The following is a 20,929-nucleotide window of genomic DNA, read 5'->3' as shown; positions in this document are numbered from 1 at the left end:
AAAAATATTATATGTGTACCCAAATGTGGCTGAAATACATACATACACAGCCCAAGCACAGGGCAGCTTATTTTGCTTTATACAGCTTTGATTTTGCTCAAGTGTCTTTTCAGCCATGTTTCTGAGAAGTCTGACTCCATACCTGGACAGGGTGGGTCCTTATACAGATCTAAACCAGTGGCTCTCAAATTTCAGCGTGCATCACACTCACCTGGAACATTTGTTAAAATGCAGAATGCAGGGCTCCACAACCGGTTTCTGATGAAGGAGACTGGAAAGGGGTCTGAAAATATGCATTTTTAATAATGCTGCTGCTGCTTATTGTCGAGGGACCACACTTTGAAAAACAACTAAACTACAGTGAGAGGTCATCTCACACCTGTTAGAATGGCTATTATCAAGAAGATTAAGAAATAACAAATGCTGGTAAGGATGTGGAGTAAAGGGAACCCCTGTGTACTATTGTTAGAAATGTAAACTTACGCAACCATATGAAAAACAGTATGGAAGTTCCCCCAAAAATTAGAAATAGAAATATCATATGACTCAGAAATACCACTCCTGGGTATTTATACAAAGAAAACAGAAACACAAATTAAAAAATACATATGCTCTGAAACAAATAATACATTATATGTTAAAAAAAAAAAAGAAGAAGATAGCAGGAAGGGAAGAATGAAGGGGGGGAAATCGGAAGGGGAGACGAACCATGAGAGACTATGGACTCTGAGAAACAAACTGAGGGTTCTAGAGGGGAGGGGAGTGGGGAGATGGGTTAGCCTGGTGATGGGTATTGAGGAGGGCACATTTTGAATGGAGCACTGGGTGTTATACGCAAACAATGAATCTTGGAACACTACATCAAAAACAAATGATGTAATGTATGGTGATTAACATAACATAAAAAAAAATTTATATGCATCTCTGTGTTCACTGCAGCATTATTTACGATAGCCAAGATATGGAAACAACCTAAGTGCCCATTAATGGATGAATGGATAAAGATGTGTTTTTTTAATATATATATTATGTATACACACACACACACACAATGGAATACTATTCAGCTGTAAAAAAGAATGAAATCTTGTCATGTGGAACAATATGTTTGGACCTTGAGAGCATTATGCTAAATGAATTAAGTCAGACAGAGAAAGACAGACATTTTACAATCTCACTTACATGTGGAATTTAAAACAACAACAATAAAACCCAAGCTCACAGATAAACAGACTGGTGGTTGTCAGAGGCAAGGAATTAGAGGTAGGCAAAATGGGGGGGGGGTCAAAAGCTACAAGCTTTCATTTCTAAAATAAGTAAGTCCTGAGGATGTAATATACATGGTGACTATAGTTAATACTGTATTGCATATTTGAAAGTTGCTAAGAAACTGTATCTTGAAGTCCTCATCACAAGAAAAAAAATTAACAATACAAAGTGACAAATGCTAACTTTAGACCTGTTGTGTGATTGTTTTGAAATATACACAAATATCAAATCATTATGTTGTACACCGGAGACTGATATGCTATGTATCAATTACACCTCAATTAAAAACCAACTGATTTAAGGGCGCCTGGGTGGCTCAGTTGGTTAAGCGACTGCCTTCGGCTCAGGTCATGATCCTGGAGACCCAGGACTGAGTCCCACATCGGGCTCCCTGCTCAGCAGGGAGTCTGCATCTCCCTCTGACCCTCCCCCCTCTCGTGCTCTCTCACTCTCTCAAATAAATAAATAAAATCTTTAAAAAAGAAAAAAAACTGATTTAAGCTATTTGAGAGTGGTTTTGTTTCTTGAAGCTAAATGCTTCCTAATTAATAAACACAGTATCTAGCAGACATAAAAAAAATGAGCTCAGTAAATCTCCTTCTTGCCCTTTTTTTTTCATAGTGTTTAGAAAACATAGTTAGGTCATTTAAATATTTCTAGATATCCCAGAGCTTGAAAGAGATCTCAATTTACCATTAGTGTAAAATAACAGACTATAAAATGAAACACTTTTAAAAACAAAACCAGTTTAAAGGTTGAACATAATTCATAATTCAACCTGGTCTCATGATTCAGATACTCAATAATCTCTTTTCCTCTACTTTCTTTATTGGTGCTGAAATTATATCTGATTTCTTCTGAGTTGGGAGTGGCCTACCAGGGGCAATTATACAAAATCCACCCTATTCAATATTAAAGGTAATATTTTAGAAGTAATTTTAATATTTAAAATCATAAATTAGTTGTTCATTGCTGGTATACAGAAATTGAGTTAATTTTTGTGTGTTAAAAAAATTAGTCTGTCCAGGGGCGCCTGGGTGGCTCAGTCCTTAAGCGTCTGCCTTCGGCTCGGGTCGTGATCCCAGGACCCTGGGATCGAGCCCCACATCGGGCTCCCTGCTCCGCGGGGAAGCCTGCTTCTCCCTCTCCTACTCCCCCTGCTTGTGTTCCCTCTCTCGCTGTCTCTCTCTGTCAAATAAATAAATAAAATCTTAAAATAAATAAATAAATAAATAAATAATAAAAAAAATAAATTAGTCTGTCCACATGAAAAACTGCTCAATATCGCTCGGCATCAGGGAAATCCAAATCAAAACCTCAATGAGATACCATCTCACACCAGTCAGAATGGCTAAAATTAACAAGTCAGGAAACGACGGATGTTGGCGGGGATGTGGAGAAAGGGGAACCCTCCTACGCTGTTGGTGGGAATCCAAGCTGGTGCAGCCACTTTGAAAAACAGTGTGGAGGTTCCTCAAAAAGTTGAAAATAGAGCTACCATATGATCCAGCAATTGCACTACTGGGTATTTACCCCAAAGATACAAAAGTAGGGATCCGAAAGGGTACGTGCACCCCGATGTTTATAGCAGCAATGTCCATAATAGCCAAACTGTGGAAAGAGCCAAGATGTCCATCGACAGATGAATGGATAAAGAACATGTGGTATATATATATACAATGGAATATTATGCAGCCATCAAAAGGAATGAGATCTTGCCATTCGCAACGACGTGGATGGAACTGGAGGGTATTATGTTGAGCGAAATAAGTCAAACAGAGAAAGACATGTATTATATGACCTCACTGATATAAGGAATTCTTAATCACAGGAAACAAACTGAGGGTTGCTGGAGTGGGGGGTGGGGTGGGAGGGATGGGGTGACTGGGTGATAGACACTGGGGAGGGTATGTGCTCTGGTAAGCGCTGTGAATTGTGCAAGACTGTTGAATCTCAGATCTGTACCTCTGAAACAAATAATGCAATATATGTTAAGAAAAAAAAAAAAGAAGAAGAAGAAGGTAGCAGGAGGGGAAGAATGAAGGGGGGGAAATTGGAGGGGTAGACGAACCATGAGAGACGATGGACTCTGAAAAACAAACTGAGGGTTCTAGAGGGGAGGGGGGTGGGAGGATGGGTTAGCCTGGTGATGGGTATTGAGGAGGGCACATTCTGTATGGAGCACTGGGTGTTATGCACAAACAATGAATCATGGAACACTACATCTAAAACTAATGATGTAATGTATGGGGATTAACATAAGAATAAAAAAAAATTAGTCTGTCATTCATCCATTCTGTCTCTTCTCACAATCCATGTTAAATAACATTTTGGATTTTTAATGGAAATTTGATAGCCTATAACTTTTGGATAGTTACCAAGGGAGAATTATTAACAAAAAGCAAAACATTAGTTCAAAATTTCCCTGAGGCAGATAACATCCTAAGCTAACATTTTTAGTAGTCAGAACAGACTATGTTAGGCATAATTAATGAGTGCCAAATGATGAGAAAATTTATGAATAGTGTAGAACTGTAGCACAGTGCCTATAATAATACTGTATTGTATACTTGAGAATTTGCTAAGAGTGTAGATTTTATGTTGTGTTCTTACTACAAAATAATAAAATAATAATAATAATAATAATGATAATAAAGAGGGTAGGAAGAAACTCTTGGAGATGATGGAAGTATTTATGACTGTGGTGATGGTTTCGTGGATTTATACTTGTCTCCAAACTTATCAAGCCGTATATATGAATATGCACAGATTTTTGTATGTCAATCCTATCTCAATAAAGTGATTTAAAAAATACTTAATATAGAAATATGGTTTAAGACAATTTGTATTAACTCATACATTCTAATTGCTTTAATTTAGAAAATAATACTTCTTGAAGAACTTAAGAAATCTGGGGCACCTGAGTGGCTCAGTCGTTAAGCGTCTGCCTTTGGCTCAGGTCATGATCCCAGGGACCTGGGATCGAGCCCCTCATCGGGCTCCCTGCTCCACGGGAAGCCTGCTTCTCCCTCTCCCACTCCCCCTGCTTGTGTTCCCTTTCTCACTGGGTCTCTCTCTGTCAAATAAATAAAAAAATCTTAAAAAAAAAAAAAAAAAGAACTTAAGAAACCTGTGTCTGCAACAGATATATTGACAGTACCCCAAATTCTAATTGTTTTTACTGCTTTTGATTTCTACCCTTTTGTCGGATTTATTGAATTACTTTTGGAGTTATGGTTTGTAATACTATGTGATATGATCAATTTAAAAAAGTATATTTTTCTTTAATTGCCTTTATCTAAGATATGCGACGTCTCTCAATTTAGTGACTTAGAAGTACTTTCATTTTGAACAAAATCAATTCTGTATGGATTTTGCTGGCTAGGCTGAGAAGTGATATGGAATTTTGTTTTGCTTTATATATTGCTTCAATTTCTATTTTGGCATTACTTGTGCCTTAATTAAAAAAAAATCCTTTTGTTTAATAAAATGAATTAACAGAGTATCTGACAGCTTAAGAAATAAAATATGCACCAAACAACTGAAGTCATCTCAGAAACCAAAAATTGAGTGAAATATATTTTTACTAATACTTTGGCAAGGATGGTAAGTGAGGACTAAACTGGCATGATAAGCTTCTAATTCTAATCATTACTTTTAAGAACGAAAAATACTATTATGCCATATAATCTACTGGCACATAATACTAGTAAACTCCTATTTTAAAATTTAGTCAACAAGTATAAACCTGGGAAGTAAACTTCTAAATAAACTGATGAAACGTAATTTAATAAAGTCAATTTCTTAACTGTTTTTATCATCCTAGGAACACTTAATTAGTAGGTTTGGAGTTTGAAAGATACTGAACTGTAAGTGGTATAAAATTAACTTTAGAGATGAAAAAATGGAACACTTTTTCTGCCATTTCTTATCCCAAAAGGAGTGGAAGGCAACTCAAAGGAACTGGGACAACAAGTAATTGTAGCTTAAAAAGCTCCATTTTTGAGGCCTGTGTCATCAAGCACCAAGACTGACACGCCCAACACATGTGACACTTTAAAACCCCAAAAAACTTCCAGAGGATTCTAACAGAGAGTCTCTAAGACTATTTAGAGGCATTAGACTCTATTAGAGACTCTCAAGCTGGTACTTGGGGTTGAGGGTGATAGAGCCTAAGGGGGAGCAGTCACTGAGTCACGTGGTACCTCGTGACAGGATAAAATTGACTTAACATTACTGTAGCATCACTTCTACTTCATGATAAGAAATTTTAAAAATTCTTTTTATATTACATCAGATAAATTAAAAAGATGAATACAAAATTCACATGAATCTTAAGGATAAAACAGTCTTCAAAGGTATTTTAAGCTTATTATTGTGGCTGCTGTGTTAAACTATACTACCAGACTCTGGGTACTTGTCAATACATGAGACTTTAAAGGGTATGTGATGGACAAGTTCAAGAGGTACAGATCAATGACTTACAAAGTGATATGTTTCTTGGTTTCCCTCTCCTTGCAGTGCCTCTGAGCACACAATGTGATAAAAATCCTTTGGTGTGTAAGGGAGCTCCTGCCTGAAGTAATTCAGCCTGGTTGTTATTGATAAGAAAAAAACAAACAAAAAACCATGCTTTTAAAAATCAAGGCATAAAATGATTAAAGAAACCTTTCTCCACAGTGAATCAAATTTATGCTTTTGGTGTGCAGATGCAACAACACAAAATATGAGGAATATTTTGAAAAATATTTTTATACAATATAACTTGCATGACAGGGCCTTGAAAATTAAACTACAGTATGATCAATATAGTCTGAAAGAACCTTCCAGTCTTAGCATTGCATTAACACAACACCTAGGGTAGCACAGTGGTTTTTCCACCTCTACTGTACAGTGTCACCCCCTGAGGAGCTTTACAGAATACTGATTTTTATTTGCTCTGAGGTGATCCTGAGGCAGTAAGATTTTTGAAAGCTCCCCCAAATGATTCAAAGGTTCTGCCAAGATTGAGAACTTGGCCTGGTGAAAAGGACAACTGACTCTGAATGGCAGATTATTATCATTTGTTACTATGAGGATTTTAAGCCAAATAAGAAATAAACTTAGAGAAATTCTCAATAAAATAAAGATGACAGTCTATGATTAAATGGGTTGCTCTAGATCTAAGGCAGGATCTAATAACACTGTGAGGATTTTATCAGCAAAATCCAGATTGTACGACATTCTAGAAAAAAAATCTGATTTCTTAAAAATGAAAATTGAAAGAAAAAAAGCAAATCACAGCAAAGAAATGGACAGAGAACTTAAATTTATAGACTTAAAGAGACATTTTAACTAACTGAAACATCTGGAGCTTAGCTGGATCCTGATTCAAATAACAAATTGTAAAAATTTTTTCATATTACGTATATTTTAAACATACGACATTTGAAGAAATTGAACTGGGGAAAAGGAAGGATTACAGATGAATAAGCTGATAAAGCTGAGTGATGGTATGTGCAAATTCATAATACTATTTATCTCTATTTTTGTACGTTTATCAAATCATAGCACTATCATGAGGGAACAGCATCAACAGATATCTTTCCCCACCTTTACCTCAAGACCTTCCTACATTTTGTTGAAATGCCATTAGAATACTTCCCCTCGCAATGAAAATCTATAAAAACAATCCCCATCAAAAATCAGAAAGTATTATTTTTCACAAAACCGCAAAGCCTCACATAAGACATTATCCTCACTATACATGCTCTACTTGTCACTGGTGACACTGGCAGAAACTAGGGGAAAAGAATCTACAATAAACAGTTGCTTTCCGGTTGCAACAGAATGTTATTAAACTCCAGTAGCAGAAGGATTCATAATTAAGGAACTCATTATGGTTGGAAAAAACAAACTTGAGGTAAGCCAATGTTTTTATGCTATTTTATATTGACTGAACTAGAACAATAAAGAGTATATGGTAAAGAATATCAATCTCTTACACATCTTGAGTTATATGCACAGTACTTCTCAGATTCTTTCTCCCAATAATCAGGAATCTTAGAATAGAGGCTCTTATTCCTGACCACCTTAAAATTTGTCTAACCTGCTCTTAGTGAATGCAGGCTTCTGCCACTCTCACCTCTCTTGGAATTCACTATACAAATCTCTAATACTGTACTTCTTTCTTCCTTCCTTTTCTCATCATTTCTGATTCTTAAATTCCAGTATTTTTAAATTATCTTCAATAGGGCTTTCAATTTGCATGTTTTAGAACTGAAACTGTTTCAAATGTTAAAGAATTTTTCTTGCTATTCCAAATGCACATTTTAGTAATTTGGGGTGCCATAGTTTCAATTAAGTTTTAACACATTTGAGAGTAATAATGAAGATAGTGTTGAATCTACAAAGAGTTAATAAACAGTGGAAGCATCAGATAAAATAACCCTGGAAGAAGATTAAAATGGAATAAATATTTTCAGACTATCATAGTATACAGAAAACTTTTGTTGTTGATGTACATCAGAAGGTAGAACAAAGACAAACAGACTATACTTACAAACATATATTTCTCTAAACTCACTGTAAAAACTTTCTAATAGGGCGCCTGGGTGGCTCAGTTGGTTAAGCGACTGCCTTCGGCTCAGGTCATGATCCTGGAGTCCCAGGATCGAGTCCTGCATCAGGCTCCCTGCTCGGCAGGGAGTCTGCTTCTCCCTCTGACCCTCCCCCCTCTCATGTGCTCTCTCTCTCTCATTCTCTCTCTCAAATAAATAAATAAAATCTTTAAAAAAAAAAAACAACAACTTTCTAATAGAGTTGTCCTAAAATGAAAAGTACTGCTCCTCTTTGAGGTAATAAACTCTATCACTGAATTATATTAAAGCAGAACCAAAAACAGTGTAAAATGAGAGAGGCTGAACTGCCAGTTAATTCCAACTTCGAGTCTATAAATTTATGATAAAATATTTACTACGCTGACATAAAAACTTACTTTAGGATGTAGACCATCTTGGAAGATGAGTAAAAGTTTTATATCCTATTTTAATCTTTGACCAAATTTATTCATTAATCGAGTAAATAATAGTAATATAGTATTTCCTGAGAATGAATTATATCCTTGCATTGTTCTTAACTCTGAGGATATAGTCATGTATGAAACTGACAAAAACCCTGCCCTCTGGCGCTTACGTTGGAAGAGGGACAGGAGGGACACAGAAGAGAAACTGGAGGAGAATAAATTAATCATATGCAAAAGTTTTCCCAATGTATAAATTTCTGGGTAGCAATATATTTCTGCCTAAATAGTGGTTAGGGATACTAATCTCTCTACTCCAACAGACTGATGTCCAAGTTGGCAGCCATAATAAATTCATCCTACATTCTCCAGTCACCTATTCTCCAGCTTGACATACAAAAAAGCCCCCAAACAGCAAGCACTTCACATTTTGAAGTACTTTCACTTTACATAAGTGGCTCTAAAAGACTTCCATTTTTTAAAACATTAACATTTAAAATACTTTTTATGTCATTATACATTTGTTCACCAAGAGTGAACCCTAATGTAAACAATGGACTTTGGATTAAAAAAAATATGCTTTTTACTTAGGCACTTAGTAACCATCAGGCACCAGACCAGCATGGTACAAGAGAAATGCAATGCAAGACATATATAATTATAATTTTTCTAATAACTACATTAAAAAAGAAAAAAGTTAATTTTGATTTTTATTTAACTCAATATACCAAATACTGTCACTGAAAATTAAAGATATTTTATCCTTTTTTAATTCTAAATCTTTAAAATCCAGTGTATATTTTATACTTACAGGACATCTCAATTCACACTAGCCACATTTCAAAAGTGCTAAATAGCTACTGTATCTATAGGAATTAGCATATTTTACATTACAGCACCTCTCAATTCAGACATTAAATTTTCACAGGAAATACCTGATGCTGTTTAGACTTAGGTTTATTTAGATTTCATAAAACTTATAGTTGAAAAAGTAAATTCATATATCCTAGTTGTTCCAAATGTATAAAAAAACTTATCCAATAACTGAATCAAGTATCCATTTTAAAATTTAACTGACAGTAACTAAAATTAAAAATTCAATTCCTTAGTTGCATTAGCCACATTTCAAGTACTCAATAGCCACATAAAAAAGATGTGGCTACCATATTAGACAGTACAGTACTGTTCCTAGAAAATGTAGCAAAAAGTTCATAAAATTAATTTTTTTCTCTAGCATTTCCTTTTTATTTGAATTAATTCTGGTTGAAAACAGGTGAGGAGACATTTATTTTTTTTCTTCAAAATTATAACCGGCAGAATCTGCCACAAGAACTGAGGCAGTTCCTTTGAATCAAAACAGTCAATAATCAATCAATAGTGATAGTCTATTATTTCCAAGGTTAAGTGCTCCAACCCCAATGGAGAAAAGTCCCTTATTTGGTTGAAATTATTGCAAACCCCCTTGCCACCCAAGTTAGAAACTCCACTGTTACCTAGTTGTCATTAAATCCTTTCTTAATACCTAGGTTACACCTGTTTAAAAAACTTAATTTCATCACCTTCCACTCTACTTTCAACTGTTGCTACCCTAGTACAAGTACCCATCTTTGATCATCTGAGCTATTTTAAAAGCCTCCTAAAGCTAATTTTAAATACACAGGGATTTTACATATGTCAACACCCATGTAACTAACCATCACCCAGAAAAAGTACAAAGTATCTCCAGTACTCTATAAAGTTCCCTCCTGTCCCTAACGACCCCGTCAACCCCTAGAAACAGGTAGTCTGGTGGACTTTTGATTAGTTTTGCCCTGATGAACTTCATGTAAATGGAATTACACAGGATATACTCTTTTATACCTGGCCTGGTTTAATTAAACACATTGTATCTATGAGATTCATCCATGTTGTTGTCTGTGCAAGTAGATCTTTCTTATTGCTAAGTTATGTGGAATTTTACGAATATTCTCAAATTTATTTATCCATTTTTCTGCTGACAGACATTCAGGTTGTTTCCAGTTTAGGGCCTATTGCGAATAAAGCTGGTATGAAGATTAATAATGTTGGTTTAAGTATTAAAAGAACCCAAAATAAACGCTCAGTATATGTTACCTCTTTCCCTCCATTGTATTGGAGTTAGAGTAGAAACTGATGCTGTATATACTACACAGAATGAACTTAAACAATTCAAAATCAGGTTGAAAGACATGCCATGTATACCTTCAATCATTATACACGTTAAGTACACGCACAATAAATTTGTATCACATAAACAACCACAAACATTAACACCAAATGACTGACAAAATTTAATCCTGTTTAATATCACATTTTAGCATCTGCTCTATATTTTCTAATGCATCAAGAAGACATTAATCCAGGCAACCAGAACAGAAAAACCAGATTTTGTCATCTTATCATTTTGATAAGACAATGCATGTAAAAACATGATATGCAATATTAAAAGATGATTCTTTAAGAGGTTACAGAAAGTTAATTAGTGTTATTTTGGCCATTTAAACAAGTTCAGTAAATTTGAGCATATGAAATTTTTATACTTTGTAAAATCAGCATCAGCTTCCCTAAGCATTATTGTAAATTCATTTCAAAATAATGCTTGGGTATGGACTTAGTAGGAATGCTAATTGGCATGAATGTGTTAAATGACTGGTGCACTTCCTCCATGCAGGAGGTAATATTAAAATGAATCAGATGAGAAATAAATGTTTTATAAAAATTAGTAAAACAGCAATTAATATCCTAAAATCCACTCAATAAAAGTCATTTTATTGCCTATCACTTGCCTCTCTAATATTATAAAGCAAAAGGAAAATGAAAACAGTAAAAAAAAAAGCAAAGTTACAATCAGATTCATTCAATAAACACATGGACAGTAAACCTTTAAAAATTACTCATTTGTACAAAGATCACTTGTACTTTGCCTATACTACCATAAAGCTATAAATTCACACAAAGTAAAAAGATCAATGCAATCTTCACATTTTTCTCCTTACCTCCCATTCTCTGGCTGCTGCTGCTTCATTACTAGAATCCTCATTTGGTTCAGATTCTTCAATCTTTTTCACTACTATAAATCCAGGTTCTCTGGTATATTCACCAGTATCTTCTGCATATATTTCTGGACTCCACTGAATGAAGAAGGCATACAAGTGGTCTGTCCTGTTAGAACATGTGACTGTTAATAACAGACCTACTATTCTGTACTCTATATTCTGTATTCTGTACTCCTAGCTATAATTACAAAATGATATTTGTTAAATGACTTCACAAAACTTGAAGATTTAAAATATACACAACATATACTATGCTTTATTTAAAAAGATAATGAAGCCTAATGGCAGGAAGACATTAACTTAAAAAAGTTTACTCGGCTGTGTTCTGTCAAGTCGTTCTGAGAAACTAAGATTTTTGAGTAAGCTCAGATGATGTCCATGGTAATTTTTTTTTTTTAATCTTTAAAGAAACTAGTGATGGGAAAGGAAACTGAACCAGCAACTGTGATCTCATTCACACAATGACCTAATTATCTAAAATACGAGTAAACAATTTACTAACTGCCTATTTTAAAACTTGGATATTATACAGAATTTTCCGAAGTTAATAGAAATTTAATGTGTTTAACTCTTAAATGATACCAGGAACACACAATGTATTATTGGTTCAGGGATAGATGATCTAATCTTTTAATGGTTCAGGGATAGATGATCTAATCTCGCTCCCGTTTTCAATTTTGTTTACTATAGCAAAACGTGTTGTTACAAAAGATAATTAAATCCCGGATCAACTTACTTGAGGATCAAACACACATTTCAAATATCTATGTATCCTTGGCTATTAATTAGCAGGGATACTTGCATTTTAAAAAAGGGATTATGTATCATTACCTGCCTTGAGGTAGTGGCCATACTGTTTAATATTTTGAGGAACCTTCTTGCTCTAAGACATTTTTTTAAAGTTTTTACTTAAATTCTAGTTAGTTAACATTGTGCAAGATTAGTTTCAGGTGTAGAATTCAGTGATTCATCACTTATACACAGCACCCAATGCTCATCACAAGTGCCCTCCTTAATGCCCATCACCCATTTAGCCCATCCCCTGCCCACCTCCCCTCCAGCAACCCTCACTTTGTTCTCTACAGGTAAGTCTCTTATGGTTTGCCTCCCTCTCTAAGACAATTTAACTAGGTTTCTTTACCACTAAAACTAGGTACACATTTACTTTTTTTGCATTAAATCACAGAGAGGAATAAAATTTAAAATGGGGTAAATTAAAAAGTACAAAATAAGAGCTAAGTAATTTTAAGGGGTGCCTGGTGGCTCAGTCAGTTAAGCATCTATTGCTTTAGGCTGAGGTCATGATTGCATGGGTCGTGAGATCCAGCCCTGGAGTTGGGCTCCACACTCAGCAGAGTCTCCTTGAAGATTCTCTCCCTCTGGCCCTCCCCTGACTCTTGCGCATGTGTGCACTCTTGCGTGCACGTACCCCACGGGCGCGCACTCTCTCTTTTCCTTTCAAATAAATAAATCTTTAAAAAAATAATTTAAAAAGATTTAATGTCAGGTTTTAATCATAACCTATTTTTTTTTAAAGTACTTTTCTACTGGTATTAAGTGATATATAAGATCATTTTAATTCAAGGAATCTCAATAACGTTTTTGAGTTTTTTTTACCTTTCTTGTGGCACAGCAAACCAATATTCATGTTTCTTATCTCTCTGTGCATACTGTTGCATTGTTGCACTTGCTTGAGATACAAATGTTTTCCTCATTGGTTTTCCAACTCTGAGACATAAGAACTTATGTAATCGATGCCTTCTCTTTTCTCTTAAAAGTGCAGAACCTAGAAATGAGATACAAACAGCGCTCATTCAATTTTCATACACCATGCTTAAGCAATTTGGTGTAAGTGATGTTTACCTCCAAACTTCTGACAAGTTAATACAGAATAAAATTAAATTTACTGACAGTCACTTAGATGAATTCTCTTAAGTAACTTTTATTTTCTTCCAACGGGATTCATGAACTAGCACCCAAGTTATGAACTGAAATTATGTCTAAGCGTATTAGGAAAAAAGGGGAAAGTTTTAGGAATTCTTGCATTAAATTTTCGCTTGGAACAACTATATTAAAGTAATTGCATGCACATATATAATTTTCTTCATATTCTCTATTAGACTTCTAGAATAACATCAAAACACATTGTAGAATCTTTAAAAGTTTACTTTAATATAGTTATTATAGACAAAAAAAAAATTTTTTTTTTTTTTAAGATTTTATTTATTGGGCGCCTGGGTGGCTCAGTTGGTTAAGCGACTGCCTTCGGCTCAGGTGATGATCCTGGGGTCCCTGGATCGAGTCCCGCATCGGGCTCCCTGCTCGGCAGGGAGTCTGCTTTGCCCTCTGACCCTATCCCCTCTCATGTGTTCTCATCTCATTCTCTCTCTCTCAAATAAATAAATAAATAAATAATCTTTAAAAAAAAAAGATTTTATTTATTTATTTGACAGAGAGAGAGAGCGCACAGGTAGGCAGAGCGGCAGGCAGAGGGAGGGGAAGAAGCAGACTCCCCACTGAGCAGGGAGCCCGATGTGGGGCTCGATCCCAGGACCCTGGGATCATGACCTGAGCCGAAGGCAGATGCTTAATGACTGAGCCACCCAGGCGCCCCATATAGACAAAAATTTAATAAAAAATGTTTCTGGAAGCTTTTCCATATATATGAGGTAGGATAAAACAATCAACAATATCCTGGATTCAGCCATCTATTTGGACAGTTTATGATGAATTATCTCTAACTCTTCCAAACAGAGATGCTGACATAAGGTATACTGAGGGTCTGACACTATGACTGAATTCAGAATTCTGGACATTATTAGCTTATGAAGGTGGCATACTGTGGAAGAAAAAGCACTTATTTATAATCAAGATAACTGGGTACTAGTCATGGCTTTCTTCTGTACAGTATTGTGCAAGGTGCATAAATCTATCTGAGCCTCAATATTTACATCTGATTAAAAGAGTGAACTTTTACCATCTTCCCCACAATTATATTCCACAGTTGTATATTTATTAAACCATTTTGCTATATTATAAGGTCACTAAAGATCAGAAATGTGTAATATTTCCCGATTATAGAACCTCAAGTTACTTAAAATTAGTTACTTAAAACAAATTTTCATTCCCTCCCTCCTCAAAAAGAACTCAAACGATAATACAGGTACACCTATATCTAAACTTATCAATATTTCTCCTTTAGTATTTTGTCATAATAGGAGCTCCCTCCCCATCTAATCCCATACTCCAACAAACCCAATAAATGAAAGCATTCTACCACATTATTAGGTTAAACAGAACCCCTCATTTTTTTTTTTCAAAGATTTCAAAATATAAGGCAACCATCAGACACAAGAATAGCAAATAAAGACATTCACACCAGCATTCTTTACAATATCAAAGACAGGAAATATCTTAACAATACGAATTGTTAATAACAACTGAATGTCTTAACAGTATGGAAATGGTTAAAATACCGGGCCATTAAAAGCCATATTTTCAAAAAAACTATAATGACATAGGAAATTATTCATGACATAAAATTTTAAGTATAATCCTGATTTTATATAAAAAATACATATGTATAGATACAAATACCAAAATTGTATACATATGTATTTAAACGTGTATGTATATATACATACGCACCAAAACTCAAAGATAAATATACCAAATGTTAGTAATGATTATTTCATGGATAAATTTCAGGTAATTTTAAAAAATTTTCTAAAAAAATCTGTATTTGTCAAATGTTCTTTAATGAACATTCATTAGTTCTGAATAAAGAAAAAGGTATTAAAAAAGAATTATTCAATTTTTTATAGAACTTTCGTTGAGCAAATTAATTCTTTAACATCTACTAAATATCATCAGGATATTTAAAAAAGATGATGCAAAGAAAATCCAGCACAGGTATTTTAAAAACTTTTGTATATTGCTGGTGGGAATATAAAATATGAAGCCACTGTGAAAAACAGCTTGGGGGGGGGTTCCTCAAAATTAAATTAAACACAGAATTACCATAGTAACTAGCAAATCCACTTTTGGGTATATATCCAAAAAAAATGAAAGGAGGGATTCGAACAGGTATTTGTAACCCAATGTTCATAGCAGGATTATTCAAAATAGCCAAAAGGTAGAAACATCCAAATGTACATTAACAAATCAATACATAAAGAAAATGTGGTGGTAGTAAAGTTGACCACTGAATGATGCAGGGGTTAGGGACATGGACCCCCCCTCACACACACACACAGTCAAAAATTTGAGTATAACTTTTGACTCTCCCCAGAAACTTAACTACTAATAGCCTACTGTTGACTAGAAGCTTTACCAGTAACATAAACAGATGTTTCCCATGTTTTGTATGCTATATTATATACTGTATTCTTACAGTACAGAAAGCTAGAGAAAAGAAAATGCTAAGAAAGTCATAAAGAAGCAAAAAAACATTTATAGTACTGTACTGTATTAAAAAATTATGTATAAGTGGACCCGCACAGTTCAAACCCATATTGTTCAAGGGTCAACTATATACTGGAATATTGTGCAGCTTTTAAAAGGAAAGAAATTTTAAAACAAGCCACAACATAGATGAAATATAAAGGCATTCTCCTAAGGGAAATAAGCCACACTTTACAAAAGAACAAATACTGTATGATTCCACTTTTATGAGGTGCCTTATGTAGAGACAAAAGTTCATAGAGACAGAGTAGAATGGTGGAAGGCAGGAGCAAAGGGCAGGAAAGAATGAGGAGTTACTACTAAATGGATACAGTTTGTTTGGAAAGATGAAAAAGTTCTGGAAATGGATGGTGGTAATGATTGCACAACAATGTGAAGGTACTGAATGCCACTAAATTTTACACTTAAAAATGGTTACTATGGTCAATTTTATTTTATGTATATTTTAGCAATAAATTACTTTTGAGTTTAATTTAAAAAGTTCATATGCTAATTGGATTGATTTGGAATCAGTATTTTAATAGAATATAAGAAATGTTAGCTAAGATACCTGAACTACACCCCATTTAATCTATTATGTATTAAGGGGAAGCTACTGTATATTAGAAATAAAACATAGTATATTACTATAATTTTCGTAAGTAAACAGTACTAAAAACCAAAACTGAAAGAGAAATGGTTTTTGAATTTATCCTTGGTGTTTTTTAAAGGAAAACGTTTAATCAGACAATGATGAACTTTTGGACACTTGGAATAACTTAAGAAATAAATTTTTGTCTAATTGCACTTTTTAAAAAAAGGTAGAATTACAAACTTTGGCAATTACGAACTGTAATTACAATATTTTATGTGCAGTAAAAAATTTTAATGAGGTAATACACCAAGAATTAAGAGAAAATGGAGAAATCAAAGGTATTACAGAGCTTGTGTGCATTTTCAAGAAATCGTTTAAAGACAGAACACAGTGAGTCAGGATTATCTAAAGATGGTGGAAAAGATGCTCATGATGTGTACAATCCACCATGGGATAAGAAGAGACCTTAGACTAGGAACTAGAGACCATATACTTATCCCCAGAGAAACATCAGTGAATGGCCACTAGATCTTCCTTCAGAGTGGCCTAAGATACAGCAGCTTTTTAGTCTGTGAGGAAAGAGGGAGACAATATGCAGTAAGATGAATTAACTTTATATATTCCTTAACACTTACCTTCTATGTCAGCAGTTGCTATTTTATGCTTAATTTCTTTTTGTGACACTTGTTGAATATTTTCCCTTTGCTGTTTAGTCTGTTGCATAGTATGGATTTTCCAGAGTTTCCGTAGTTCTTCTACCTCTGTCTCTGAGTCCTGATTTTGCTCCTTTCCTTGTTTTCCTTTATTGGCAGTTTGCTTTTGTTTAAAATCTGCTGCTTCCCCACAAGGCATACTTTCTTTTTTACCCTCCTCTTGATGTAGTGAATTCTCATTCAGAGGAAAATCCTGGTCTGTATTACCTTTTATACTTGTGCTTTGTTCTTGAGGGCCTGGTATTTCCTGAAAATTATCTGTAGCCTGATCTTCCTTAGTGGCCCTTTCAAGATTATCTAAAACTGTTTTAAGAGAAGTAGTCCCAACTTCATCTGTAGAATGTCCAGGATCAGATTTTAAGTGATCAGGCGTATTAGTAGACTCTGATATGGCTGTTAAACATTCTACGCCACTCTGACTGACAGTTTGCACAGATTCTGATGATGCACCAGATGACTTATCTTGTCGAAGTTCATCTGACGAGACAAGCTCCTCCCGTATAGGAGAGAGTTCTGATTCTGTGAACACATCCTCAGAAAGAGACTCCTCGGTGCTCCTCGGAGCCGTGCTGGCACTATCGTTACCTGCATCGCGGGCTCTGGAGTCTATTTCATCAGTATGACTTCTCATCATTTTCTTTAAGTGGCAGAAGTCCCTTCCTGATACCTGATCTATCTCTCTGCCAGTAAACAAAATTAAAAGTTGTTACTTTTTAAATTGCATTTTATTTCCCACAAATTTAACATTGAATGAGTTATCACTAAAAAGGTTTCTAGAAAGGGGTATAGTATATATCTCAATAGCATATCAAAAATTTGATTTATATAGATAGACCAAGTAATTAAGTCAAGCCTTTGCAATGATTTTTTGAGATCTGGGAAACATCAACAGAAGATATCCTGAATTAATCTACCTGAAAAGAAGTTGGAAATACAAGTTTTGGGTGAAGCTGTAATTCTACACTAAACTTTATTCATTACAGGAATATGGAAAATAAGCTTAGATAAAATTTTGATTAAAATTTTAAATGTCTTAAGAAAAAATACATTGATATTAAATACATGGACACACACAAACACACAGTGCTCATTTACATTTAAATAGATTACACTAAAATATGCAGCTCAAATGCAAAGCTGAAGACCAACTGTAATAAAACTGAGGCAAACATACTTACAGGAATTCTTCAGGCTACCAGCAACAACTCTTAACTCAGAAAGAACTTGTTCCGCTAAAGGTTTAGATACTAGATATATGAATGGTTCATAATTCTATCAAGATTTCCATGTTTAATGGCATTTATATATATGAGCACTAATGTTCAAAGTTAGTTTAAATTCTGGAAGGAGGCAATACAAACATCTATATAAAGCATGAAATGAAAGTCAGAAATTTAAAATGATGGTTAAAAATAGTTTGTGACAAATGGAAATTAACATGAGTTCTTAGTGGAAAAACTACTAACATTTATGTAAGTTTAAGAATAGGAGATAAGTCAAAACAAAAATAATTGGCTGTCTCTGGATGGTGAAGCTGGGGAACTCTTCTGTTTTATTTTTTCTTTGTAGTATTTTTCAAATTTTACATGAGTATGCATAACACTTTATAACTAAAATAGATAAAAATTTATTTTTTAAACAGTTATCAATTGAATTCCAATTCATGTCTGTCTTGTCTCCCTTGCATCTGATTCGCCATAAGAAACACATCTGATTTGTGCTATTAAAAATGTAATAGTGTCATCTACTGGTGATCCACTCAAATTGCATATATAAGATCTTGGAATACGGCAAAAGGCAAAAGTTTTGAGAAACTGTATGTGTACATTTAAGAAGACCATTAGGTAAGAGATAAAGTTAACAAATATAAGAAGACATATGTTTGATCAAGGGCTGTAAAACCTTCAGAGTTAATATGCTGAAACTAGATATTTAGGCCAATGATGTTGCTACTGCTTAACACAGTTCTAGAACAATACCTTTGAAATCAACTATCCAAGCAGAAGACAGAAGAAAATCAATCAAATCTTATGCCTCAGTATTGCTACACATGGCATTACTCTGCAAAACTACTTGCTTTATTTATCTAATTTGCTGCCAAATAGTGTTTTTAACTACTTCACAAGGCAGGATTGAAAGATACTTCGTTTTGGAGGAATTTTTTTTTAAATGTTTGGATCAAATGCATGGTCTTTCCCGGGACATTCTAAATAATAAAACAGTGATTTGCAAGAAGAGGAGCCCTACAGCATCCTAGTGGAATACTTACAGATCATTCAGCATAAGAGAATCCCTAAGTATCATAATAAAAATAGAAAAGCAGGGCAACAGAAAGTGAATCTCACAGTGACTGACAACATGCACATATATATATATATAATATGAATATATATATAATATGAATATATATATATAATCTTATTTCTTTTTTAATCTAATCCTTTACTCCTTCACCTTTGTGTCATCCTTTCACCCATCCCAATAATACTTATTTCCTGAAAGTGACTTTAGATGACGATCTATAAAAATAACTAAAGCAGAAGATACTCTAGGAATTATCTGCACCTCTACGGATGAGTTTACCAAGCCAAAATAGTATCTATTGGATGGAAGGTATAATGGACACTTTCTGAATAAGGGATTTTATTCTACCACAGGTATCCTAACAACTCATGTACTCTGCCTCAGAAACAAAAATAATTTGCTCTTCTATGTAAGCAGTTCTCTACCCCAAGGGTTAATTTTCAAACAATGATCCACATCCCTGTGGGCTAATAAAGTTAAAGTGAAGCCAGTTTTTAAACTATTGACAAAGTATGTGTGGAGGAATGGGGAGTATTCTTTTCTGTTGTCATTCCTTTCTTTGAATACTTTCTTCTCCTTTTCTTTCTTATTCCTCCCTTTTCTCTCTGGTCATTCCTTTGGTCAAGCACATTACTTTCAAAGGCTGTGCTAAGCTGCAGTCTCACAGCTATGTTATTTGAATCACATGAATCCCTTGACCAGTATATTCCAAGCATAACTCTTTCAAGGATAACCGAGGGAAGGATGCTCATGAGATCTCCCTCAAATCCCACACCGACTCTTCAGGCTCTTCTAAGAAAAATTTGAAAACTACCCTAGTCTACTTATATTACCTTAAATTAGTCACAGAAATAATTTAAAAATCTGAATGCTGTGTTTGAATAAAAAGGGCTGGTAAACATTAAATTAAATAAGGTTTATAGGTTACTTTTAAATATCCAGTTCCCTGACGAAATATATAAATATAAATCTAGAACAATTCCTAACTATTCAAGGTGTGTTAAAAATAATCTTTTCGGGGGCGCCTGGGTGGCTCAGTTGGTTAAGCGACTGCCTTCGGCTCAGGTCATGATCCTGGAGTCCCTGGATCGAGTCCCGCATCGGGCTCCCTGCTCGGCAGGGAGTCTGCTTCTCCCTCTGACCCTCCCCCCTCTCGTGTGCTTGCTCTCTCTCATTCTCTCTCTCAAATAAATAAATAAAATCTTTATTAAAAAAAAAAAGCTTTAAAAAAAAAAATAATAATCTTTTCGGGTGCCTGGATGGCTCAGTCGTTAAGCATCTGCCTTCGGCTCAGGTCATGATCCCAGGGTCCTGGGATCGAGCCCCACACTGGGCTCCCTGCTCCAGGGGAAGTCTGCTTCTCCCTCTCCCACTCCCCCTGCTTCTGTTCCCTCTCTTGCTGTCTCTCTCTCTGTCAAAAAATAAATAAAATCTTTAAAAAAAAATCTTTTCAATACCATATTTTTTCATTGCTGATAAAATGAAAAGCAGTTTTAATAAAACTAATAAAAAATACTTAAGAGTAAAAAAA

At 34.6% G+C, this 20,929-nt stretch overlaps 1 protein-coding gene across 13 annotated transcripts in view; it reads right to left on the bottom strand.

Moving 5' to 3' along the window:
- Nucleotides 1–20,929, bottom strand: part of OXR1 (oxidation resistance 1) — a 353,292-nt gene that overhangs the window by 21,182 nt on the left and 311,181 nt on the right. For all 13 annotated transcript variants that reach the window (XM_035011740.1, XM_035011743.1, XM_035011734.1 and 10 more), the window contains 3 exons: nucleotides 17,017–17,774; nucleotides 12,961–13,129; nucleotides 11,284–11,449 (listed from right to left, as the gene is read on the bottom strand). In XM_035011740.1, coding sequence (XP_034867631.1) covers nucleotides 11,284–11,449; nucleotides 12,961–13,129; nucleotides 17,017–17,774 — 1,093 coding nt within the window. The remainder of the gene's footprint in view (nucleotides 1–11,283; nucleotides 11,450–12,960; nucleotides 13,130–17,016; nucleotides 17,775–20,929) is intronic.

The sequence above is a fragment of the Mirounga leonina genome, unplaced genomic scaffold (assembly GCF_011800145.1).
Source record: "Mirounga leonina isolate KUSES-001 unplaced genomic scaffold, KU_Mleo_1.0 Mir_165, whole genome shotgun sequence".
NCBI classification, from domain to species: Eukaryota; Metazoa; Chordata; class Mammalia; order Carnivora; family Phocidae; genus Mirounga; species Mirounga leonina.
This window is presented reverse-complemented; position numbering and strand designations above follow the sequence as displayed.